The sequence below is a fragment of the Mustela putorius genome, unplaced genomic scaffold (assembly GCF_011764305.1).
Source record: "Mustela putorius furo isolate JIRA1106 unplaced genomic scaffold, ASM1176430v1.1 tig00000551_pilon_pilon_pilon, whole genome shotgun sequence".
Lineage (NCBI taxonomy): Eukaryota > Metazoa > Chordata > Mammalia > Carnivora > Mustelidae > Mustela > Mustela putorius.
This window is the reverse complement of record NW_025421412.1, coordinates 10,859,429-10,885,387: the sequence shown is the minus strand read 5'-3', so window position 1 is coordinate 10,885,387 and position 25,959 is coordinate 10,859,429. Positions and strand designations below refer to the sequence as shown.

General features: G+C 37.0%; 1 protein-coding gene across 2 annotated transcripts in view; it reads left to right on the top strand.

The window, feature by feature from the left end:
• Nucleotides 1-25,959, top strand: part of PCCA (propionyl-CoA carboxylase subunit alpha) — a 393,935-nt gene that overhangs the window by 141,051 nt on the left and 226,925 nt on the right. For both annotated transcript variants that reach the window (XM_045081355.1, XM_045081357.1), the window contains exons 9-12: nt 1,948-2,026; nt 6,384-6,486; nt 13,117-13,211; nt 16,805-16,955. In XM_045081355.1, the coding sequence (XP_044937290.1) occupies nt 1,948-2,026; nt 6,384-6,486; nt 13,117-13,211; nt 16,805-16,955 (428 nt within the window). The remainder of the gene's footprint in view (nt 1-1,947; nt 2,027-6,383; nt 6,487-13,116; nt 13,212-16,804; nt 16,956-25,959) is intronic.

Here is a 25,959-nt window from a genome sequence, read left to right as displayed (position 1 = left end):
AGTTTCTTGTGACCAAGGACAATTTCACCCAGTCTTATCTCAAACCTCACAAATCACTGTATAGCCCAGGCCCATAGTAAATAACCAAGACGAGATTAATACTGGAATCAGAGTAACTGTAAATTTCCTAATTCTCAGAGGGAACTGAAAACAGAGATAAGGGATTTAGATATCTTACCTCTTGTGGTTTCCTGTTTCCTGCTTATATGGATAAATAGTTTTGGAATGTGAATTGATCTAACTTTTTTTTTGGGGGGGGGCATATGGATCCATTTGTTTAAATTTTTTGTGAAAACGTTTTCTCAGGCATGGCAGTTTCTCATTGTTAGATATTATTTCTTCACTGCTCCAAAACAGGCTAATTCTTCTTTAATGAGTTCAGTCTGATTCCTTTATGTGATGTTCATGGTGAGGCTACAGCATGGAAGGAGACACGTTCCCTTCTTCTCACTTTCCTGCAGGATCTTGGATGTGTGAGAGGGACAAGCATATTTTCTCTCCAATTTATATTTTAATTCTTTTTCTTCTGCCATCCCATGGATGCTCTCCAGCTGAATTATTTTAATCATTTTTTAAAACCAGGTCCTGCTATTCCTGACTAAAATGTTCAAATCCCACTCATCCTTCATAGCTTCATGTTAACGCCGCTTGCTATCATATGCTTGCCTTAATCTCTCCTCTGTTACCTTCCTTTGACACCTTTCTCTTGTGAATTTCCAAGGATAGAATTATTGGGTACTTCGCCCTTTTTCCTTCTAGATTCTTAGACTAGCAATGTAAAAAAAGTATGCTAGTCTTTCTTCTCACTGCACTTAGCATTGCTCTGATGTAAACAAAAGCAACGTCAGAATTTTAAAAAGTGAATTAATTATGAAACAGAAAGCAAGTGCCATCCTAACTCAGCTGAAGTTAAGAGTGATATTTATGGGTTGGGGTTAAAGGTCTATGACACTTGGCCCTCTCTTCCTTTTCCTCTAGGATCCTGTAGTTAGAGTGTAGTGCTGTTTGAGCATCACAGGCTGGGAAGAGTCTTTTAAGCACTCACTGATCTTTTTCTTCAGAAAAGATCATCAACAAGTGTCTCGGACGTGAATGTATCCACCTTGTTTTTGGAAAACCTCTAAGCAAAGAGATTTTTTTATAGCCTTTCTTGATAAATTGATGCAGGTGACTCAAGCTGTCAAAATTTTTGCCTTATAATAATCTAAATAGTTATTAATAATTTTATGATTTAATTTTGTTGTTTAAAACTTTAGCTGGAGATAATTTGTTCAGGCCTTACTATGTGTTTTCATCTTACTTGCTAGCGCACACATTCCCTGTCGGATGAGTGGAAATGGTGCAGTGGCCTCTTCACCCGGAACAGCGAGTCCTGGAACTTCTGTTTCCGCCCATAGTACAATAACTGTGTGACTTGATTTCCCCCCACATCATTGTGTCAGTTCTTGCTGATAAAAACTGTAGGGGTTCTCTGTGATTTTTCAGATAAAAATGCCTCAAATACTGTAAACCATTACTTTTGGAAAAGGGAATTTAATTTGTTGTGCATGCAGACAACACTTTTGGGGAATATTGTATGTGTATGTATATGCTTGATATTATTTAAAAGTTGTTTCTTACCTTTGTTTAACTAATACTGTATCTACTTCTGTTTTTGGAATGTATTGTCAAACAACTTATTTATGTTTCCTTAGCTTTTTATTTCATTACTGGGGAAAATGTTGTATTTTTTGATACAAACAGTCCTTTTCTTTTGGAATGATAACACTCTTGTTTTTAAAATATATATGAGGTCATTACACTGGTGCTATTTTCCTGACTCTAAAAAGGAACTTTTAAATAAATTAGTTATTGTCTTCTGCGTTATTGAACATGTGGTCAGTTGTCATGTTCATGCATCCAGATGATCAAAGTCTGAACTTCTGTCTAATTCTTCCCTGCTGTTAGGCTACCCTGTCATGATCAAGGCCTCAGCAGGTGGTGGTGGGAAAGGCATGCGAATCGCCTGGGATGATGAAGAGACCAGGTGAGGTGCTGTCCAAAATATACTTTTGATGAAAATTGCAGTTACTAGAGTTTTATTAAACTGACAAGTAAACAGATACCAGAAGTGTAATGGGATAATTACAGTAACCATCTCATTTTTACTCTTTTAGGTGGAAAAAAATAGAAATTATGCAGAAAACTTCCTTGTTCATATTTTGTTGATGATTATTCTGTTATTGAAAGGTTTTTTTTTACTTCCTTAAGTATTAACAAAGGATTGTATTTTTGTTTTTACAGTATATTTTAAAAAATTATGGTCATGATTCTATTTTCTAGACAAAAGCTACTAACGTTTGATGCTGTATATTCTGAATGTGGGCAGAGATTTGAAGCAGTCACATTTAAAAGGCAGTCATGATTTCATTTGCTTATGTGTTACTCAGTACACCCTTACTTTCCATTGCTTGTCTATAAAAATAGCAAACTACTTTGGTAATTTTTGACTGTGGAATATATTTGAATTTAAATTTGAATTTGAATTTGAAACTACTAAATGTCCTTTATATACAGAGCACTGTGTTGTAAAGGTAGACCACTTTCTTTTAGCATACTGGTTTCAGAAACAAAAGTAACTTTTTAAAAACAGTTTAAAAAGCCCAGTGCATTGTTTACATGATTAGAAAATCATTTTTTGAAAAACTGCCTAGTACAAACAGGTTTTAGGGGATTCTCTTTAGGTTTGTGTTTTTATTAATTTTCACATTTGGCAGAAGAGTTTTTTGTCTTTTTTTTTTTTTTTTTTTTTTTGGCGTGGGGGAAGGGTCGGAGGAGACAAAAAATGACTTAATTATCATGTTATGTTGCCTTTCAGTGCTCTTTCCCTACCCAGAAGTATTGTGGTCTTCCAGATGGTTCTCCTTTCTCCCTTTCCCTTGCTTTTCCGTTCCTCCCCACTCCCCCAGTCTCTCAAAGACAGAGGTCCAGAACAGTTGGTGCAAAAGTTGTCCAGTACAAACCTAGTTCAGAAATTAGGTTCTCAAGTGAATAAGGTAAAAATGTCCTTGAGGCAATACATTACCCTTTAAAATCTCTTGGGAGGACACCAGGTTGCAGACTTGCACAGATGGTTTTATCTTTGCTAGAAAATTGTCTCAGAACACCGTTGTTTCTTTGGTTGAGCACCAGAGAAAGTAATCGGTTGTGTTGTGGGGTGGCGAGAGAGGATGTACTACTCTTTAAACCCCAGCCTTACTCTTAGTGACAGTGTAGCAGAGACGGACTGCATGAATTCACTTGTTGCATGGACTGACGATACTTGTTGAGAAGCTGTGTGGCAGTCACTGTTTTTTAGTAGTGCTCCTAAATACAGCAGTGAACGATAAACAAAGTAAGTCTTTGCTCTGTGAAGTTTATACACTAGATCACGAGTTCTTAACCTTTGAGTTCCTAGTCCCATAAAATTCAGAGGAGTTTTATACATCTGGAAGAGAGAAAAAAGGACCTATTTCTTTCACTTGCCTCTAACTGGGATTTAGTGTTTCCTTCAATGTAGGCAATGAACTGCAAGAGTAGTAGTATCTTTTTGGAAATTTCTACTGCTTTGGAAATCACATATCTTCAGCAACTGCAATGTGCTAATATATCTCTAAGTAACAGCGATTATTAGATTTGTTGTTGGAGCTTATCATGAGTAAAGAACCCCATCCATATATTATATACCAAATTTGTTTTTAGAAAATAATTTCAATCCTGTATTTCAATATAATTTGTTTTCTGTGCAGTCCTATACATTTTCTTTTTTTTTGTACTGTAAGTTTTGAGAACTTCCTGTGCTGCATGATTAGGCAAAAGTGTTCTATAGAGTAAACACACGGAATGGGAGATAATGCTGTGGCCATCTTTGGAAAAAACGATCTGTTTACTTTAACTTCTGGGTAAGGAAGAATGCTATAGTAAGGATATTAAACACAACTTAATGGTTTTATAGGTGTGTATTTTACAAACCGTAACTTTTTCCTTCTTGTATGGCCCTTTTTGTATGGCACTTACATAGCAATTAAGCTTAGCACTTATTTTTAATTATTCTTCTTGGGATCTTGGGTTTCTTCTCCCTCATTTCTCTACGGCTTACTGTTAGCAACATGTTTTATGGTGAAGATAACTCTTCAGTTTCTTGGCATTGAGATTTGCCGTGCTGCTGTTAACCAATGAATTTTAATGTAGCATTTGGTATTTTCAGAAATCACTGTGTTTACTTATGCAGTGGGCATCTTTTAGGGAGTAAATTTTCTGTCTAAAATATTGTTCTCAATTTGATAAAAGTCACTCTATATCCCCTGTTACTTTGGAAAAGTTGAGAGAATATAGAGTCACCAGTTGTTAACGTGCCATGTTGTATATACTCCTTCCTTTCTCATTTCTTGGCGGGGGGGTTTTTTTTTGCATGATCCACAAAAATTTTAGCCTTCTTTGGAAGGAAAGCCTTGTTTGTAGCCAGTAACTGCTTTATTATTTTATTCTGAGGAGTGTGTCCCTCTTGGAACATCTCTTGTATGTGTTTTCAGGAAAGCAGCATCTATGGCTTATCTTGGAATCTAGAACATCTCAAAGACTTAGTTTATTTTTATTTTTTTTAAACAGTGTTTGTTATTGTGTATTAAATTAGGGTGAGAATCAGGAAGGTTGTTGGTAGACTCATGTCTTCATATTAACCTCTGGCTTTCTTTTCCCTATCCGCATTTCAGTGAACTAAGGCGCAATGGAAAATTGACCACGTTTACGTTTTGGAATACCCCTGCTAGCCTTTGCGTCCTTTGAGAGCAGTTTCTGCTTTATTTTTGTATTCCCACCACCTAAATATGCCGCGGGCTCATGGTTTCATGATGAGCAAAAAACTTGTTGAATCAGTGTGTAACTGAGCATAACAAATGTTTTTAAAAAAGTAGTTTTCCATGAGCTCCAAAATATCCTGGTGATCCTTTAGAATGTGATCATTTATTTGGGTGATTGTGATTTTTTTCTCTAGCATTCTTGGTTTAAATGCAACATGAAAGTCCTTAGTCATTACAGCAGAGACAAACTGTAATGAGCTTTGTTTTTTCTTTGTGAATCATCATACCCCATCTAATAAAAAGTTGGTCATATGGTACTGGAAACAATAATTCATTGTGCGTTAGTTTCTTTGAGGTTTGCAGTCTCCAGAGATCTAAAAACTCCATTCCCCTAAATCAAAGAAGTAATAGAGGACTAAGAAAACTTGATACCTTTTCCCTGAGAACTCTGAGAAACGGGAATTGTTGCAATATGTTTTGAATTTATCTTCTGGTCATTGTTTACTTGCTGTGTTGTATTTTTTAAGCACAAAAACAAATGTGGTGTTTATTTCTAATAATGCCAGTGCTTGCTTTGGCAGCACATATATTTCTAATAATGCCAGATGGAATGTTTGCAAATTAAAAGGTTGGATAAATTTTAATATTGTATTTAAGTATAGATATTTAATCTGAAGATTAAGAAACTTAGTGATATGTAAAAAGAATTAAACTACATTCTGAATATATCAGTGAGTGGACAATAATATACTCAGTTTTAGTTAAGCAAGTGTGCATTTTTAATAGTGAATGAGCCCATTTCATTTGAATTTCATTCAAATTCATAGTATATGAATTTGGTGAGCGTATTTTTAATTATAACAATTTAAATTTTTATAGTTTGGGAAGAAAATGGATAAACCTATAATTATATCCATATTTTTATTTTCAAAAATTGTACTTTTATCTTTTAATGATTAATTTTGAACAATTTCAAGACAAAATTGTAATGATGTATATGGGAATGTGAGGGCTGTTACATTTATGTGTGTATATTTAAAATATCATGAAAAATATCATAAAATGTTCTTGAGGATCTTCCTCTTGTATGTTCATTCTCACTGAGTATTTCCTTAAAATTTTGCCCCAGTCATGCCGTTGGCCAAGTTGGCCCTTTGCATTTTTGTGTACGTATTCTGACTCTTGAGTCAAATGAATATGCATTGAAAAATTTTTTTATTAGTGGAATTTAAATATGTTAGGGGTGAGGAAATGGAATTTTGTGTGGTTTATTAAAAAATCTAATTTTTAACAGTTGGTGAACTAAGTATTGGTATTCCTATTTCATTATATAATGTAGGGTCTGGGAAGTTAAATCATTTACCCCAGGTCACAAAGCTGGTGAGTTTAGGAGTTGTTGGTCAATGAAAGTCAACTTAGTTATTTGTGCATTAAGTGAATTTTTCTTTACTTTGTTCATAAACCAAAATAAATATTTAAGTGCTTTGTTTTCTTTCATATTGAGGGCTGAATTTGCTTTGTTAGTTTGATTGTACCCCCTCCCCCCCCCTTTTTTTTTTTAATTAGGGATGGCTTTAGATTTTCATCTCAAGAAGCTGCTTCTAGTTTTGGTGATGATAGACTACTAATAGAAAAATTTATCGATAACCCTCGTCATATAGAAATCCAGGTTGGTACATCTTAAGATGCTTTCTTATTATGACTTTAAAAAAATCATTTCTTTATTCCATTTAGAATGATTGTGAATTGTTCTGATATGCTTTAATAACTTCAGAATAGAAAATGTACATGAATTGATTTCTTCCCTTGGGAATCTGGTATACTTCTCATCAAGGTGCCAGAATGTTGGTTAGTGTAAGGGGTGATACAGAAATCCTGCAAAGAAACAGTTCCAAGCTGTCTGGCCAAGCTAAAAGCATAGCATCTAGAGAGAATCCTGCAGTCCCATTCTGAGGCTGGGCCATGACAGGGCTTGCTTCCTTTTTTTTTTTTTTTTTTTTGAAGTGCTTGATCTGGACTCCTATCATTTTGATTCACTAGATGTCTGCATGGCTCACTGAGACAGGCATTCTTCTAGGAGCTGCTAGTATAGAGATGAGTAGATAATTTTTTCTATTCAGATTAAGGTTTTAATCTAACTGCTAAAGCAGTTGCGGGGTGTGGATTTTAACAAGACAAAAAATGGTTTTCTGAAATAACACGTGGAAGAAGACAGGGTCTCCTGAAGTTTTCGTTTCTGTTAAGAATGTCTTCTGTTCAGAACCTTATGGCTGTGAATTGAATTTAAAATTGATTAAATGTAAACACCAAATTTGAAATCCTCCTGAAGTTTAAGTATTGTTTTACTTATATAGAGAATTTATAGATATATTATAGAATATATGTATATTCTATGTATAGAATACAGGCATAATAAAAATCTTCAATTTTGTCATTGTGGTTTTTAAAATTAATTATAATTATACATAGCCTTTTAAAAAAAATGTCATTTTATTTGACAGACAGAGATCACAGGCAGACAGGGAGGCAGGCAGAGAGAGGAAGGGAAGCAGGCTCCCTGCTGAGCAGAGAGCCCTACTCAGGGCTCCATCCCAGGACCCCGGGACCATGATCCGAGTGAAAGGCAGAGGCTTTAACCCACTGAGCCACCCAGGCGCCCCTTACATAGCCTTTTTAAAGATTTTATTTATTTATTTGAGAGAGAGAGAGTGAGGGAGAGAGAGCACAAGCTGGCAGGGGGCAAAGGGAGAGGGAGGCACTGACCTCTCTCACCCCCCTCCCCCGGAGCCCAATATGGGGCTTGATCCCAGGACCCTGAGATAATGATCTGAGCTGATGGCTGATGCTTAACTGACTGAGCCACCGAAGTGCCCTAGATATTTTTTATGGGTAGAAAATCTTCATCTAGGGCCTCCAGTTTTCCAGAGTGGGGAAAAAATGTGCAAATATATCTAATCAGCATGTAGTCTTAAAACATTGAATGTAGTGTATTTCTGAAGTTAGTGGGGTTTTTGGTGGTGGTGGTGGTTTTTTGTTTTAGATATTCTGAAGTGAGATATCACATCTCTTCAGTAAAGTCCACAAATCTTAAGAGTACAACTCAGTAAATTCTCATGCACGCATGTATAGCTAGCTGTACAGCAGCCATCCAGATCTGCATATAGCACATTTCTGTGACATCAGAAGATTTCTTCATACAATTTCCCATTCGGTCCCTCCACTTGGCCGCCAAAGTACCTCCTGTTCTAACACTACAGAGTATTTCTGCCTGTATTTAAACTTACATAGATGAAGTCATACAACGTATTTTGGTTATGTCTGACTTGTTTTAGACAACATCATATCTTTGAGATTTTTCCTTGAGGCTGTCTGTTACTGTTAACTCTAAAAAAAATTGCTCGGTGATATTTCATTGTTTGGATACCCTACAATTTACCCATTTTTCTGTTGGTGGATCATCAGGGTGTTTCCAGCTTTTTGATATTATGAATACATTGTTATGTCTTTTTATGGATGTACACATATTTAAACACCAAATTTGAAAAGTATTATTACTGAGGAGAAGTATTATTGGATTACATGGTAATGTTATGTTTAGGTCTGGTAAAAACTGTATTGCTGTGTGTGTGTGTGTGTGTGTGTGTGTGTGTGTAAAGTATGCTTCCCACCCAGCATGGGGCTGGAATTCATGACCTTGAGATCAAGAAACATGCTTCATTGACTGAGCCAGCCAGGTGCCCCTCTCCTTTATGTTTTGGATATTAACCCTTATTATTAAACAGATAATTTGCAACATCTCCTCCCATTCAGTAGGTTACCTTTTTTCTTGTTGGTGGTTTCCTTTGCTGTGCAAAAGGTTTTTATTTTGGAGTAGTCCCAGTAGTTTATTTTTGCTTTTGTTTCCCTTGCTTTAGGGGACATATCTAGAAAATGTTGCTGTGGTTGATGTCAGGGGAATTACTGCCTATGTGTTCTCTTCTAGGATTTGTATGGTTTCAGGCCTCACATTTAAGTCTTGAATTCATTTGGAGTTTATTTTTGTGTATGCCGTTAGAAAGTGGTCCAGTTCTGTTCTTTTACATGGAACTGTCCAGTTTTTCCCACACCGTTAACCGAAGAGACTATCTTTTCCCCATTGTATAATCTTGTCTCCTTCGTCATATTTCTTGGTACTCTCTTCTGTTGATGTATGCGTCTGTTCTTGTGACCATACCATACTGTTTTGATTACTGTAGCTTTGTAGTATATCTTGAAATCTGGGATTGTGATACTTTCAGCTTTGCTCTTAAAATTGCCTTGGCTATTTACGGTCGTTTATGATTCATACAGATTTAAAGATTATTAGTTTTAGGTCTGTGGAGAATGCAGTTGGTATTTTGGTAGAGATTGCATGAAATCTGTAGATGGCTTAGAGTACTATATATATTTAACAATATTCTTTCAGTCCACGAGCATGGAATAGCTGTATATTTGTTTGTGTCATCTTCAGTCTCTTTTATCAGCGTTTTACAGTTTCCTGAGTGCGGGTCTTTCACCTCCTTGGTTAATTTTGTTCCGTGGTATTTTATTCTTCTTAGTGTAATTGTAAATGGAATTGTCTTCTTAATATCTCTTTTTGCTACTTCATTATTGTTTTGAAATGCAACTTATTTCTGTATATTAATTTTGTATTTTGCAACTTTACTGAATAAATAGAGATATAAAAGTGTAGGTGATGAGTAGACTCTTAGGTATTTATTTAAGTCTGTAACTAAGGAGAGATACTTGGGCTGCCCTTTCTGTACGATTGTACAAGCAGAATTAATTTTCCCCTTCTCTGTATTCCCCACCTGTCCCATTGATTTTTATCTTGAATTGTCTGACTTTTTGAATAGACCAAGAAGGCAGTGGAAGGCAGTCAGTAGGTCTTATTCATTTGTTGTTCCCAGCAACCAGGCCATTGTCTTTCACATTATTAATACTCGATAAGCGTTTGTCAGATTGTGTTAAGTAATTATAGATCTACATCAGCTTTTAGTTTATTTTCATTAGCTATCCTATATTATCTAGGTGATAATTTTAAACATACGTGAAAGTGTCTCCTGGTAACTTAAATCGGTAACATAGGTGTTTGCCATACCTGGTCTATGCTTGGAAGTTTTTATTAAATTATTTTCCTCAATTTGCATGTATTTAATTATATCTGAGGGAATTTGTGCTCATAATAAAGGACATACAATGAAAAGTGAGCATTCTTTTCACCCGTGTTCCAAGTCCCCTGGTCTCTGTCCCTAGAAGCAGGCACTGCTATATCCTGCTTTTTTTTTTTTTTTAAACCTATTTTTCACATGCTGTGTCCTTTCTTATGCTAAGACTGCACTGGTGGTGGCAGTGGCACCACTCTGTGTGGTTTAGCCTGTGTTTCTGCACCTGGGCTCTCCTGGCATTTTGTGGGTTAGATCCAGGGATACTAAATGGCTTGCATTTTGTGGACACCCTGTTATCATGAAGCTTTTTCCAGTAAGCAGTGTATTTGGGAGATTTTTCCACATTGAGGACCTGCACACTGTAAAAAGCTATATTAAAAGTAAAAGAAAACAGAACAAAACTCACGATGGGGGACTGTCTTACTGGCTCAGTCAGTGGAGCATGACTCTTGGTCTTCAGGTTGTGAGTTTAAGCCCACCCTGGGTATAGAGATTACTTAAAAAATAAAATCTTAAAAACAACACAAAACCAATGAGGGATTTAAGTATTAACTTCCCTTACAGGTACTCTTTATATCGTCTAGTCACTCAGTCTGTTTGTTTAGTGGAATAAATCACTGTCAAATTATTTTTGTTCAGGGATGCTTAGGTGGCCCAGTTGGTTAAGTAGCCAATTATTTATTTACTATGATTTTTAAAAATTTATGAGAGAGAATGAGCAGGGGGAGGGGCAGAGGGAGAGTGATAAGCAGACTCTCCGCTGGGCAGGGAACCTGTGTCGGAGTTGGCGGGAGGACTCAGTCCCAAGGTTCTAAGATCATGACCTGAGCCAAAGCCAGATGTTTAACTGACTGAACTCCCAGGGGCCCCATGCAGCTGACTCTTGATTTCTGCTTAGGATCTCAGGGTCCTGGGTTCAACTTTGGGGTCAGGCTCCATGCTCAGTGGGGAGTCGCTTTGAGGATTTTCTCTCCTCCTCACTCTGCCTCTCCACCTCCTTTAAATATCTTTTTAAAGATTCATGAGTGAATCTTTAAGAATACTATTTTCGTTGAATGCTTAGGAAATAACTTTTTTTTTTCTTTTCGTAAGAGAGAGAGAGAGCTCAAGGAATGGGGCAGTGGGAGAGAGAGAGTCTTATGCAGGTTCCACAGCCACTGGGGACAGTCTTACAACTCTGGGATCTTGACCCAAGCCAAAATCAAGTTGGTTGCTTAACCAGCTGAGCCACCCAGATGACCCCATGACAAGATTTTTTAAAAAAGAATTAGGAGACTAAGTGGACTTTAGGGACTTTAGGAGAAAAGAAATGTAATTCTATATATGAATCTAATATTGTATAGTTAGAAATATTTCTGAGAATTCTTGGTCATCATGGCTTTATTTCTTGGACACACAGTCTGGTTTCGGTTCCTTGTCAACTAGGGTGAAAAGAAGTAGAATAAATTTAGTGTTAAAGTATTTTTTAGTGTTAAAGTGTTTTTTAGGCAGTACTTCATGCAACCACCTTTGAGACTTAAAAATGAAATTGCAACTTTTTGGCATTTCATTACTGCAGTATATTTCTCTTTGCTTGGAATCATTCTTGAGGTTTAGATAGGTTTTATTACTAAAAATTAAATTTACATTCATATGTTAACTACTCATTTTATTGTTCACTATTGTTTACATGATCTTTTTTTGGTTTTATATTTTTAGCACCATATGTAGTACTAAGATGATATATTGCTATTTATAATCCATAAGGGAAAAAAGTGACTTGCATAGAGAAGTTGCATAGCAATTCTCAGTTAAAATTATTGCCTAGGGGCTCTTGGGTGACTCAGTGGGTTAAAGCCTCTGCCTTCCACTCAGGTCATGATCCCGGAATCTGGGGATTGAGCCCCGCATCGGGCTCTCTGCTCAGCATGGGGCTCTCTGCTCAGCAGGGAGCCTGCTCCCCCCTCCTTCTCTCTTGTCTGTCAAATAAATAAATAAATAAAATCTTAAAAAAAAAATTGTTGCCTAGCCTTTTGGCTTCTAGAATAGCCTATGAACTTAATATATGCATTCAGTAATATGTCCTCCTTAATCATGAAGATAGAGTAATCTATTCCTAGTAGTAATCTATTCCTAGAAGCAAACATTCTGTGCAAAAATACTAACCAAGAGCATGCTTCAGGGTTACCAGATTTAGCTGATAAGATATATGTTAAATTTGAATTTCAGATAAACAGTATTTTTTTTTTTTTAAGTGGAAGCATGTCCGAATAAGTATTTGGGATCTATTTTTATTAAGATTTTTTGTTGTTTATTTGAAATTCAAATTCATGGGTGCCAGGGTGGCTCAGTTGGTTAAGCCTCCAACTTTTGATTTCAGCTCAGGTCAGGATCTCAGCACGGTGAGATTGAGCTCTGTGTCTGGCCCCGTTCTCAGTGGGGAGTGTGCTGGAGATTCTCTCTCTCTCTCCCTCTGCCCTGCCCCCTGCTCATGTGTGCACTCTCTCTAGAAATAAATAAACAAGTCTTTCAAATTCACATTCATCTGTGAATGTCCTGTTATTTTACCTGGCAACTCCAGCTTATTTCTCAGTATTACAAACAGGAAAAATCATAATGTGTTACATGTTAACACCAGACCTTTTGTCAGTTTCTATAACAAAAATAAAGCACAGTAAAAGCATCCTATATAAGAATAGAGTGATATTGGATGTGAATAAAATAGAATTCCCTGATCAACAGATAATTTTGTTAAAAACAAACTGATGTTTGTAATAACACTTAAAGGTTTTCCTAAAGCACCACGGATATCTAGAATGTATATTCTCTTTCTCGACACTCCATGTCCTTCGCAAAATTTGTACAATTGCTGTTACATTCCCAATGTGCTGAGTGAAATATCATGTGAGAATTTTTTCCTCAAGTCTTTTTAAAACAGTTTAGTGAGTTTCAGGGTTATAAATAAAGTTTTCTTCTATTAACATCAACCAAAAGAGGAACATAATTGAGAGGTATGTGTGTTCTGGGAGGTTCAAGTGGTAAAAACCAAGGGGTGTTGCACGGTGGAAATGTTAATTGGGCACATTCTCTGGAGGTACGAGTGTGCAGGTGTTCAAACGGTATTGCTCTGCCAGGTTTTAGGTGACAAACACGGGAATGCGCTGTGGCTCAACGAAAGGGAGTGCTCAATTCAGCGAAGAAATCAGAAAGTGGTGGAGGAAGCACCAAGGTAAGTGTTTTCCCTAATGACCGTTCAGAATCGAGTGTTTTGTTTAGTGTACTTCTTTCCCATTTTATTGGCTGAAACTGCTTCAGTAGCGATTCGGTGGGATTGTCTTGGTAGAGTCTATTAGTATTTTTATAATCAAGAATTTGTCACTCGGTCTTCCTCAGTCCTTCAGTGCATGACTGAAGTGCAAGTGAGAGACTGCTTGGGGAAAAAAGGAGGGTTTGTTAGAGGAGAGAGTTGGGTGGATAGCCAGCTATGACTTCCATGAGCTTCTAGGTAGTTGGGACCCTGCTGGTGTTTCTGGGCTTGCCGAATGTCTGGGGATACATGCCTTCTAGGATCTTCTGTTGGTGAAGGCTTCATAAAATTGATTCTGAAGTTTTGAATTTATCCTACCTTCAAAGCATGGATTTTAGGAATTCCCTGATTTATCAGTTTTGAGTTCTTCTCCAAGTTACCTTTAGACTGTGTTTAGTGTAGCAATTTCATGGAAGTTCATTTCTAACTTGATGCTAGGTTGATATTTGTATATATTGTAGTTGGCTCTGCATTCTTAAAAGTCCCCCAGTTGAATCTACGTTGTTATTTTTAATAATCAGGTGATAAGGAGGGTAGCCAGTTGTAACTTAGTCATACCAGTGTGCCTTGATATGTATGTATAATATCTATAAAGAGTAGGTGTGAATATGAGTGAATTTTTAAATTATAGGGTAATGGTCCAAAGCAAGCCCTGCCTTAATTATATTGGGTTTTAAACATACAGTATGGTGTGGTAGTTTTAAAACATGGTTCCCAAGTTTTTTGCCACTTCTCTTGATGAAGAGCGGAGGTTTGGATCTTTGTGTACCCTCCCTTTATTCTGTGCTCTGAGAATACACTGCATGGGAGTGATGCTTTGTGCAGGCCTTAGGAAGCTGCCAGCTTCCATTTCCTGCCTCTTGGGGAACTCAGCTTGAAATCCAGTCACTGGGCGATGAAGAACAGCCCACTGCATCGTACGTGGGGCATGACCCTACCTCATGGCCCAACACCAGGACGGCAAGGAAAGGAAGAAGAAAAGGCAAAAGGAATGTTCTACTTGTATGTTTAAGGAAGGGCCCCAGAACCTACAAGTGCTGATTGCTTGGTGGTGATCTGAAGTTAGGGACTTCGCTAGGGAAGTTGGGAAATGTCTTTTCAAAATGAAGTAACCTTGTACTCTGCTAAAATTCTAGTTGTGTGGAAGCAGGGTACATTGCTGGTGGAACAGGATTATCTCTGACACACCACTTCTGTAGTTTTGTGTCCTTTTCTTATTCCGTCCAATGTAATTAACTTTTTCTTTTTAAACCCATCAGGTTTTACCTGCTATAAAAATCTTTCACAGATTGGGAACCTTGAACTATTATTTTGTTTCCTCTCTCTTCCTCTAGAAATAAAGTCTTTCATACAAACTTATCTATTAATGGAGAGAAAAAGAGGAAACTTTAAAGCAGTAGGAACAAAAACAAAAAACAAACCCCCAAATGAGAACTGGTCATTAATAGTGACTTGTTAAGTATTTGTATATTACTATTTGTAAAATCTTAAATAAGTGGAATATTCAGTTTTCAGTTTCTAGAATAGGAATTTACTGCTGTGTTTTGAGTGCCGTGATGAGGTTGCTTACAGCTCTGAGTGTTACTAGCAGAGTTTAAGACAAAAGAAAGGACAAGATCAGATAGTACAAAAATAGTTTACTCCACTGTCTTTGAGATTCTCCAAATGTTATGATGTTAATTTTGGGGTTGGTTCATTCGTTCGTTCTTTCTTTTTTTTTTTTTTTTTTTTTTTTTTGGGTATTAATTTTGTCAGTTATCATTGAAATGTTATCTATGCCTATATCCATTAGGTTGATGCAGAACTGTTGTTTATGATAGGTAAATAGGATTCAGAATACCTAAGTTCAGTGGTTAATTCTAAACACCAAAAGGGACACAGTTAGGAGGTGCACTTCCCACTCGTGTAATATTCATGCCTCCTCCTCCCCCAGTTCAACCTGAAATCTATTCAGGGTTCTAGATCTAGCCAGCAGTTTATGAAAAATAGAAATATAATGCAGATGTTAAAATGGTGTGCAACTCTGGGGTTGAACCCAAATTGTGAGAAATGAGAGGAAAAGGAGCAGATCCTTATCTTAGTTCTAAGGGGATGAGAACATTCAAGTTAAAAGAACTGTAAAGATGTAAGAATAAATAAGCAAATGGAGTGGCTGGACCTTATTTGAGTTCTGACTCAATGATATTACCTGAAAAAAATGGAAATGATTAGGGAGATTTGAATGCTAACTGGATATTAAATGCCATTAAGAAGTTCTAGCTAATTAGAAACGGATATGGAAGTTTCTGTAGATGAAATGATATCTAATTTGGGATTTGATTTAAAATAAAATTTGTAAAAAAAAAAAAAAAAACCAAAAAACAAAAAACAGGTGGGCCTGGTTAAAAAGAAGATGTGTGGTGTAGACAAGGCCGGCTGTGTATTAATAATTGTTCCACATGGGAACCAGGTGCATAGAAGTTCATTGAACTCTTCCATAATAAAGATTTTATAAAAACCACCTAAACCTTGACCCATAAGGTTTAATCCATGAAGAGAAAAGTAATCAATGTTCTATTTCTTAGAGCCTTTCTTGCATAGAAGCAAAATATGTGAAAATATACAAATATTCTTTTTTTTTTAGGGTTTATTGAAGACATTTGAGCTTTTTTTGCCTGTTGGAGGGTAATTTTGATATCGTGAAGCCAGAGTTTTGAGGATTCACTAGATGTACAGTCAGTTCTCACAGAGTCACTGCGAACCCTGAATGAGTGAATACATAGGGGAAGTACGGAGTTAGTCCCTGAGCTTCTAGTCAGGACGTTTTAATCAGTAGGTAACCTCGATGAAAACATCCTGACATACCCTTGTTTCATATACGTTTCTGTTGAAAGCTGCCTTACTTAGTGTGTGTTGCTGATTCATTGCTGAGCTCCCCGTCCCGGGCAGGGCTCGCCTGGTGGCAGCTCATCCAGCACATGTGTTCTCCCTAAGACGTGTCTCCCCACTTAAGCTTGGAAAGTTCTGAATATGGATGTTAAGTTCTATTGGTTGAAACAACTACTTGTGCTAAAATGGATGGAAATTGCACCATCATGTAGAAAGTTCACATGTTAGTTTTATAAAAATTTGAAGCTGACTTATTTAAGCATGTTAGGCTTGATAATAGAAAAAGCCTGTGTTATAAACATATGTAAAGCATATGGTATAAAATCTTAAATTGATACAGATGATTGCATTTGAGTAGCCTTTCAGAAAAAAAATTTTTTAAAAAAAATTTATTCATTTGACAGACAGAGATCACAAGTAGGCAGAGAGGCAGGCAGAGAGAGAGGAGGAAGCAGGCTCCCTCCCCGTTGAGCAGAGAGCCTGATGCGGGGCTTGATCCCAGGACCCTGAGACCATGACCAGAGCTGAAGGCAGAAGCTTTAACCCACTGAGCTACCCAGGGGCCCCGCCTTTAAGAAAATTTTTATATGGTGCATGCAAGAGGTGACTTTGGTTCAAAATGTTGATTACTCTTTCTGCGTTTGTAGCATTTTTCTGGATTCGGAGACTCGAAGAGCAATGGGAGAACAAGCTGTAGCTCTTGCCAAAGCAGTGAAATACTCCTCTGCTGGGACCGTGGAATTCCTTGTGGACTCAAAGAAGAATTTTTATTTTTTGGAAATGAATACGAGACTCCAGGTAACTTTTTCCTTCCTCACCGGGCCTCTTTACTTTCCCCTTCCTCTCCCACTCCTTTTTGTTTTTATGAAAGTCAAAAGTCCACCTTCATAAAGTGTTAAATAAAGAGACCATTTTTTTTGTGCTTGTGCTAAGACATCTGTTGGGAGTGATAGGTAAATATCAGGTTAATTTAATGGTCAGTGTCTAGCCCTTCTGCCTCATTACTGTTAACACTCCATACTGGAAATTCCACTTTGGTTCTTTCACACCTCTCTTGATGACTTGTCTCAGTTAGGGGTTCATGTGCTGTCAAGAGAACTGCTGTTAGATGTGATAAACAGAAGGGATTCTGTGCCTTTAAGATCTCTGAAGGGATGGAGGAAGGAAGAGTACTTAGAATGAGTTACAGGAATGACACTCAGAACTCTGCCCCTCAGCCTGGCTTCTAGAGGAGCTGCCCCCTCTGCCACAGGGTTGAGGCTGAGACGTCCACCAGCAGCTCTGGAACTGTCGACTTAGGGATGTGCTCCCGCTGTTCCAACGAAGGGCCCTGGAGGACATGTGGTTTTCCTTCCTTCTTGCCCTTTTCCTTTTGTTTAAGTTGTAAACTAATAGGCACATGCAGAAAAGTACATAAAACACAAAAGTGCTTGTAAACATCAAGTGGATCTACAAGTCCCCAAATGCCAGCACTTCTTACCACCCCACCTATCACCCGCTTCTTCTAAGTGTTCCTCATCCATCCTCCTAGAGCTGTTTACTGTTCTGAGTTCTAAATGCTTGCATTTCTGTATCATTTTTCCTTTTAATTATGCACACCTAAGCAATATGTAATTGTACCTGTTTTTAACCTTTAAATCAGTGGGATCATGTAATATGCAGTTTTCTATACCTTGCTCTTGTCAACATTATGCTTATGAGATTACACTGTGGGGCTGGTTTTCATTTAGTATGGCAGAATTTATGGTATCTAGATGCATTTGAAAGCAGTATTATAAATATTTGTAGAGTTTGTTTAAGTTATTGTTGTTCTAAACTTACGAGATTTGTGTTTGAGATCACTTATTTAACCTATAATTTATTGGTGTGAATATCTTTAGGAGTGGCAGAATTTTGTCTTTTAGAGATTGATTTGATTTTGATTAAAATTAGTCCTTATAACAAAGAATATCTAATTAGATAATTAGCTCGGAAATTGTGTTTTTGATTAAAATCGAGACTTTTTATTATGTCATGATGGGAATACTAGTTTGTAATATGATTCTGAAGGCAATTGAGAGTGACTATAAGACATTTGTATTTTATTCCAGCAAAAGAGCTACCAGATTGTTTAATTAGGGCACGTAGCAGAATTTACAGAATTAATAACCAGTACTGGGGGCGCCTGGGTGGCTCAGTGGGTTAAAGCCTCTGCCTTCGGCTCAGGTCATGATCTCAGGGTCCTGGGATCAAGCCCCGCATCAGGCTCTCTGCTCAGCGGGGAGCCTGCTTCCTCCTCTCTCTCTGCCTGCCTCTCTGCCTACTCGTGATCTCTGTCTGTCAAATAAATAAAATCTTTAAAAAAAAAAAAATAACCAGTACTGTTTTTAGGACACTTTATTACTATGTTCGTGTGTGTGTGTGTGTGTGTGTGTGTTTCTGGTTCATCTGTCTCAACCCATAAGCTTTTCTGAGTTTTTACCATTGTTGGTTTTGGTATAAGATCTCTGGAAGTTGGGATTTATATCAAATAATGCTATGCACTTGGTCAAAATCATTAGATACTTAGGTTTACGTTGTATATCTTGGATGGTTGTCAGCAAGTTATGTTGTATACTTTCAAAAAAAGAGTATAAATGAATTCAAAGAAAAAAATAATTTCAAGAAGAGATTCATTTTATTATATCTGATAGTACCTCATTTTATGCTTTTTAATATCACACTTGGATTCATTTGTGTCTCCCATTTAATGTTTTAATATTTCTTTACTGTGCATATATTTCCAGTGACCATAATCCTATCAGTTACCAGATAAATTAATTTTGATTTTCTAGAAGCATCTGTGTGATGGGGGGGATATTTGGTGGTAGAGGCTGTGACCGAATGGGAGTTTGATTAAAGAACTTTGGATTTCATTGTATTCAGAAAGCCATTCTTAAATATTTCAAAGACTTCTATCTGATATTTAAATAACTCAAATGTTCTTTTAATAGTAGATTTTCTTTTTCGAATTTATTTACTAACCTTAAATTATAATACTTAAGGCACATTTGCCAAATTCTTCATCTTCTCAGATATATGTTATCTCTAATTAGTGTGTCATTTTGAGCCTGGAGAGCTATAATTTTCTGTGTTCTTTTTTTGTTTTTTTCCTTCCTTGAAATATCTTGATTGAACTGTCACTTTTTCGAGTTTCAAGTTTACACTTTTTTCTGGTAACAGAAATATGAGTAGCGTCTTTACTTTGCTTGGTATTTTTTTTAAGAGTGAGATTTGAAATACAGTGTTACATCTCTTCTTCAAGAGATGTAACACTGAGAAAGTCACCAGGTTTGGTGTATGGATACTTGTTGACTGGTTTTGTTCTCAGTCTGGTTAAAATTTATTTATCAGAATTATTTATGCTGTCCTTATATGTTTGTTTGTGTTCACAGCTGTTGGTTTTCTGTTTCTTACTGATAAAATTCAAGTGTTTCTGCCTTACAGGTCCCTTTTCACTATGTCTTTCATCTTCCCCTCAGAGTCCTCTTTCCTGCCAGTGCCATTCTGGATGCACTAGTTAGGTGAGACTCCTTTCTTTCCTGAGTATGCCGTTCTGTTTGACCTCTGTGTGCCTTTATATGTTACTCCTTTTGCTCAAAGTGTTCTCTTCATTTTCTGTCCTAGAAGCTCACATACATACCCACCCACACACACGTATCTGTGTCCATGTCACCTGTTTCCTCCCTTCTGCTAGGAAAGATGGGTAGAGAGTTGGGGAAATATGCTACCAAAAATCGTAATCTTGTTAAAATGCTATTTTAATTAACTAAATTATATGTAGTTTTGCTTGAATAATTTTAGTTTCTTAATGGATGATAAAAGTAAGAATTGGCAATGTTTGGTAAAAAAGAGAAAAGAAAAGAAATCCAACGTTTCAAAACCGTATACAATGGAAAAGTAACTCTCCATACCACATTTTATCACAACCATTTGATTTTCCTCAAGAGGCAACTGTTTTACCTAACAGTGTGTCTTTTTTTTTTCCCCCCAAATTTTATTTATTTATTTGACAGAGAGAGAGATCACAAGTAGGCAGAGAGGCAGCAGAGGGGGAGGGGGAAGCAGGCTCCCTGCTGAGCAGAGAGCCTGATATGGGGCTTGATCCCAGGACCCTGAGATCATGACCTGAGCTGAAGGCAGCGGCTTTAACCCACTGAGCCACCCAGGCCTCCCAACAGTGTGTCTTTGGTAATGTTCCACACTTAACTTAAAGCATTGTCTTCTTCATTTTTATGATTTTTAATACTCAGTTGTAGATGTAATCCTGTAATTTCACCGGTTTCCTGTTGGCAATTTTCCCAGTATTTTGCTATCGCAAATATTGGCAATTATGAATGACCCTTTATATCCTGATTTTGCACATGTGGAACTAGAATTTCTGGGGGAAACATGAATTTTAATACTTTAGTTAAATATTATCAGTGCCTTTTTCTCCCTGGCCAAAAGGATCTCTGACTGCTGGTCTTTTTCTGATAGTGAGAAATAATATATCATTTTCATTTTCCTTCTTATGAGTAAGGTTTGATTTTTCTTCATAGATTAACATTTCATTTTCTTTGAATTGACCATTATTAGCTCCTTTGCCTTTTGGGTTTTCTTATTAAAGGTGTCATTTTTTTTAAAGCAGTTAGCCATTTGTGGCATCATGAAGAAGCGATGCTCCCTGAATATTTTTCACATTTCTACAGAGTCGTTAAGATAGAGTGTGCTGGAGAGAGAGTCGAATTTTTCCTTAGAGCCATTTGTTGAGGTTCCCCTTCTCACCTCAGAAAGATAGATGTACATTCCAGAGCCAAGTTTGCTCGCACGCCGGTGCTTCCCCTCCACCGCTGCCCTCCCCTCCAAAGTAGAGGACCGGCAAATAAAGCAGCAACTCTTACATAAGCTCTGAGTTTAATAGTTTTGGGCTTCCTCTCCTGTGCTTCTTACCCGCTGTGTGCACAGGGAATCAAATTGCCCCTCATGGAAATGAGGTGTGGGGAATAATGCTAAGATGTTCTGTGAGTGAGTAATTGGTTTCTTCTCTTAGCCACAAGCCATTTCCTGGTAAGATTATCAAATAAATGTAGATTAAAAAAACAGCTAATCAAGATGTGATTTATTTTTCCTTCACCTGTTGCCTTTTCGACTTTGTATATTGTTTTTTCTTTCTATTTAGAAATTTTTTGTTTTTAAATCTTACAGTTGAATTTTAAATCTCTTATTTCTGGTGTTAAAACATACTTAGACTTTTCCTACACATTCATAAATTAAACATTTTTCTTTCATGTTTTCTTTTTGTATTTATTGCATCATTCCTGGTGAAATTTTCATTCCATCTGGAATTTTGATTTGATTTTTTAATTTAAAAAATGGCTACCTGACCGTTACAACCATTAATGAATAATTGTTCTTTTATGTAGTAATTAGAAATCATCTTAATTATATACTGAACTCCTGTGTGTTCAGATCTGCTTATTTGACTGTTTTCTTTTTTTAACCTGGCTGTTTAATCATGTGCTAGTACCACACTATTTCAGGTGTTATATCTTTGTGTTATAACACAGTATCCAGGGGCGCCTGGGTGGCTCAGTGGGTTAAGCCATTGCCTTCGGCTCAGGTCATGATCTCAGGGTCCTGGGATCGAGCCCCACATCGGGCTCTTTGCTCAGTGGGGAGCCTGCTTCCTCCTCTCTCTCTGCCTGCTTGTGATCTCTCTCTCTCTGTCAAATAAATAAATAAATCTTTTTTTTTTTTTTAAGATTTTATTTATTTATTTGACAGAGAGAAATCACAAGTAGATGGAGAGGCAGGCAGAGAGAGAGAAAGAGAGAGAGGGAAGCAGGCTCCCTGCTGAGCAGAGAGCCCAATGCGGGACTCGATCCCAGGACCCTGAGATCATGACCTGAGCCGAAGGCAGCGGCTTAACCCACTGAGCCACCCAGGCACCCCTAAATAAATAAATCTTAAAAAAAAAAAAAATAACAGTGTCCAGCAGGACTGTTCCTTTCTCATTACTCTTGTTTTTCCATATGATGTTTTAGAATTAGCTTATTTCATTTATATTTAACCAAAGAAAAAGAGATTAAAAACGATGAAATTGCCGGAGTATTAGATAAATGTTTCTAATTTTCCACAGATAGTAATTCCTTAGAAGATGTTCTTAATAATAAGAAAAATGATTATTAAAACCATTTATATTTTTGCCATCATATTTCTTCATACTCCAATTTGAGAGAATGTAGTGTTTCCCTTTTACAGAAATGAATGGAAATTGGCATATTTATATTTAATCCTGCTGTCTTTTCCCCTAATTCTTCATTTTACTATTTTTATTATTAGTTTTGTATTACTGTAATATGACTTTTCTTCAGGCCTTGCTTTTCTAGTGTCTTTGCGGTTTGTGTTTTCAGTTGTTTTCATGGTCACCATCTGCATCACACCGTAGCTCTGTGATTAATCTGTTCTTCATTTTGATTCATTTTAGGGTTGGGTGGTTCTTCTGTTTCTTTTTAAAATCAAGAACTTACTTTTGAGAGGTATCTGTGGGCAATGTCTGTTCTGAGTTCTTAGATGGGTGATAAGCTTATCTTTGTAACTGATGAATTTTCACCTGGTTATGAAATCATGGGGTTTAGAACAGCTGAACTGGCATGTTCCTGGCCTTTTGATCCAATAGCAACCCTTGAGTAAAACCACCAAAAAAGGAAAAACCCAAAACCCACCAAAAAAGGAAAAAACAAAAACAACAGAAAAAGGAGAAGTGAGAAATCCCTAGAAAGAGGGAACTGATAGTGTGGGGAGCTTTGGGCAGGGAACAGCCAGTGCTGCCAGGGAGGGAGGCAGAGGGGGGAGGAGGAAAGCTCTTGCTGGTCCTCTGCCTTTGTTTAGGGACATTATTGCCTCCCTCTCACAAAGGAGCTTAGTATTGATGGCTGTGACCCATTTAAATTAGTTTAGTTGATTCTTTTAATATTTTTTGTATCTTTTTAATCAGCGCATGTATATGGGTCTTTCTCCCTTTTCCACTTTCTTCTGTCAGCTTGCACGCTGCCACACCCACTGCACCAGTGCACACTTTCGGTCTTCTACGGCCACTCTGTCATGATTTGGGTGAGCTCAGTGTTTGGGATTTTATTATGATCACAGTGTGAATGCTATTCACAGCAGTCCTCTTGTCACCTAAGATTACTTTCACTTTCCTGAACCATTTTTTTCTTTACCACTAAAAATGATCTTTGCTTAGTTTTCAGTGTGTCTATCCCTGATTTATCCACAGACTTGTCCCATGTTTGAATATATTCAGGTACATTGAGTTTTCTGTCAGTTTTGTCTTTTTGTAGAAGTATTTGTTTGTTTCTTTTTTAACCTTCTGGAGTCTATACTGGTTGCCTTCTACTTTCGCATTTTGACTTTTTAGCTGAGATTTCCCTGCTTTGTCCTGAAGATTCCTACACAACTCTTTTTTGGATCTCTTTTTTCTAAGATTTTTGTCATGCATACTGTGGTTTATTCCCCCTTTTCCTAGGATATATCTGTAAGTAACTTCCTGAGAATGAGTGCCCAGGAGCTAAATTATATGAGAATTAATATGAGTACAGATGACTCTATTAACTTATTGGGGAAAAAAAACCCAGTAGTTTTTCTTGTGGTATTATTTGCAAATTGTAACATTCATCCGTTTTATCTAGCTAGCTAGCTAGCTTTCTTTGAATCTTTTTTTTTTTTTTTTTTTTAAGATTAGAGATTGAGAGCACGTGAGCAGGAGGTGGGGTGTGCAGAGACTCTAAATCAGACTCTGCAGAGTACAGAGCCTGGGTGGAAGGTGGGGCTTGATCCCAGGACCTTGAGATCATGACCTGAGCTGAAACCAGGAGTCGATGCTCAACCAACTGAGTCAGCCAAGTGCCTCACATTCATCCATTTTAAGTAGACAAATGCAATAGACTAGATGTTTGTATCCCTCCCAAACTCATATGTTAAAACATAAATTCCAAGGTGATGGTATTTGGAGGTGAGGCATTAGGAAGGTGATTAGGTTATAAGGATGGAGCCCTCATGAGTGGAATTTGTGAACTCATGAAGACATTCCAGAGAGAAACCTTATCCCTTCTATTATGAGTGAGTGAGAAGACTGCCATCTGTGACCTAGGAAGTGACTCCCGCAAGACATTGAATCGGCTGGTACCTCGATCTCGGACTTTCCAGTCTGAGTATTGTAAGAAATAAATTTTGCTTTTTTATAAAGCCACCCAGTCCATGTTATTTTGTTCTAGAAGCCCAAATGTAAGACGACAATAGATCAGTGAGTTTAGTTCATACACAGAGTTGTGCTGCTAACAGCAGAATCACAGAATAGAACATTTGCCTTACCCGTAAGGATACCTGTGCACATTAATAATAGTCCTTCCCTTTTTTATTTCTTTAATTTTTAAAAAAGATTTTATTTATTTAATAGACAGAAATCACAAGTAGGCAGAGAGGCAGGCAGAGAGAGAGGGGGAAGCAGGCTCCTTGCCGAGCAGAGAGCCCGATGTGGGGCTCAGTCTTAAGACCCTGGGATCATGACCTGACCTGGAGGCACAGGCTTTAACCCACTGAGCCACCCAGGTGCCCCAGTCCTTCCCTTTTTTACATCTCTATTCCCAGGCAATTGTTAATATACTTTCTGGTTTTATATTGGCCTTTTCTGGACATTTTATATATATAAAATCAAACAATATGTAGTCGTTTGTGTTTGACTTAGCATAATGCTTTTGAGGTTTATTTATGCTGTAACGCACAGTAATCCATTCTTTTTTATTGCTGAGTGGGATTCCATTGTGTGGATGTCACATATTTTACTTACCTACTTAGAAGTTGTTGAATATTTCAATGGTTTCTCCCTTTTGGCTGTTAGGGATAGTGCTGCTGTGAAGATTGACATGTAAGTCTTCCGACAAATTGTTTTATTTCTCGTGGGTAGACACATAGAGTGGAATCGTTGGGGATATGATAAATTATGAAACTGTCCAACTGTTTCCCAGTTGGTGCATCATTTTATGTTTCTGTGAATAAGGTGTTAAGAGTTTAGTTTCTCCACATTTCTATATCCTCCTGAAAAGTTCTTTTTTTTTTTTTTTTCTGAACAGTTCTTTTTTTAATTGCTTTTTTATGATAGCCGTTCTAGTGGATACTTAGTGCTCTCTTATTGTGGTTTTAATTTGCATTTCCCTAATGCTTAATGATAACAGAGCTCTCTTCTGTGCTCGTTTGGTCAGTCATGTATCTCCTGTGGTTGCAGTGTCGAATGTCATTCTTTGCCTAGTTTTGAATTGGTTCAACTTCTTACTGAGCTTTAAGAATTCTTGATACAGATAGGCAGTTTGTAGATATTTTTTTCTAACCTGTGACTTACCTGTTTTCTTTACTCTTTTTCTTATTTATGTATTTATTTTTGGCTTATCTTTTTCTTAATGGTATCCTTTGAAGCACAGAAGTTTTTATTGATAAAGTCCAATTTACCACATTTTTTCCCCCCATTTATGGATTGTGTTTTTGGTGTCATACCTAAATAATTTTTGTCTAACCCAAGGTCACAAAGACTTTCTCCTAAATTTTCCTTTAGAGTTTTGAGTATAGTATTCTGGATTGGAAATAACTCCTTTAGCATTTTGAAGGCTTTTTTTTTTTTTTTTTTTTTTTTGGGCATTCTTCTAGTTTTGACTTGTGATATTGAGATGTATTCTGATTCTTAATAGTTTGTTTAAAGTTGTTGTCCCCCCGACCCCATCTAGAAATTCATTAAGTTCTTACCTTTATC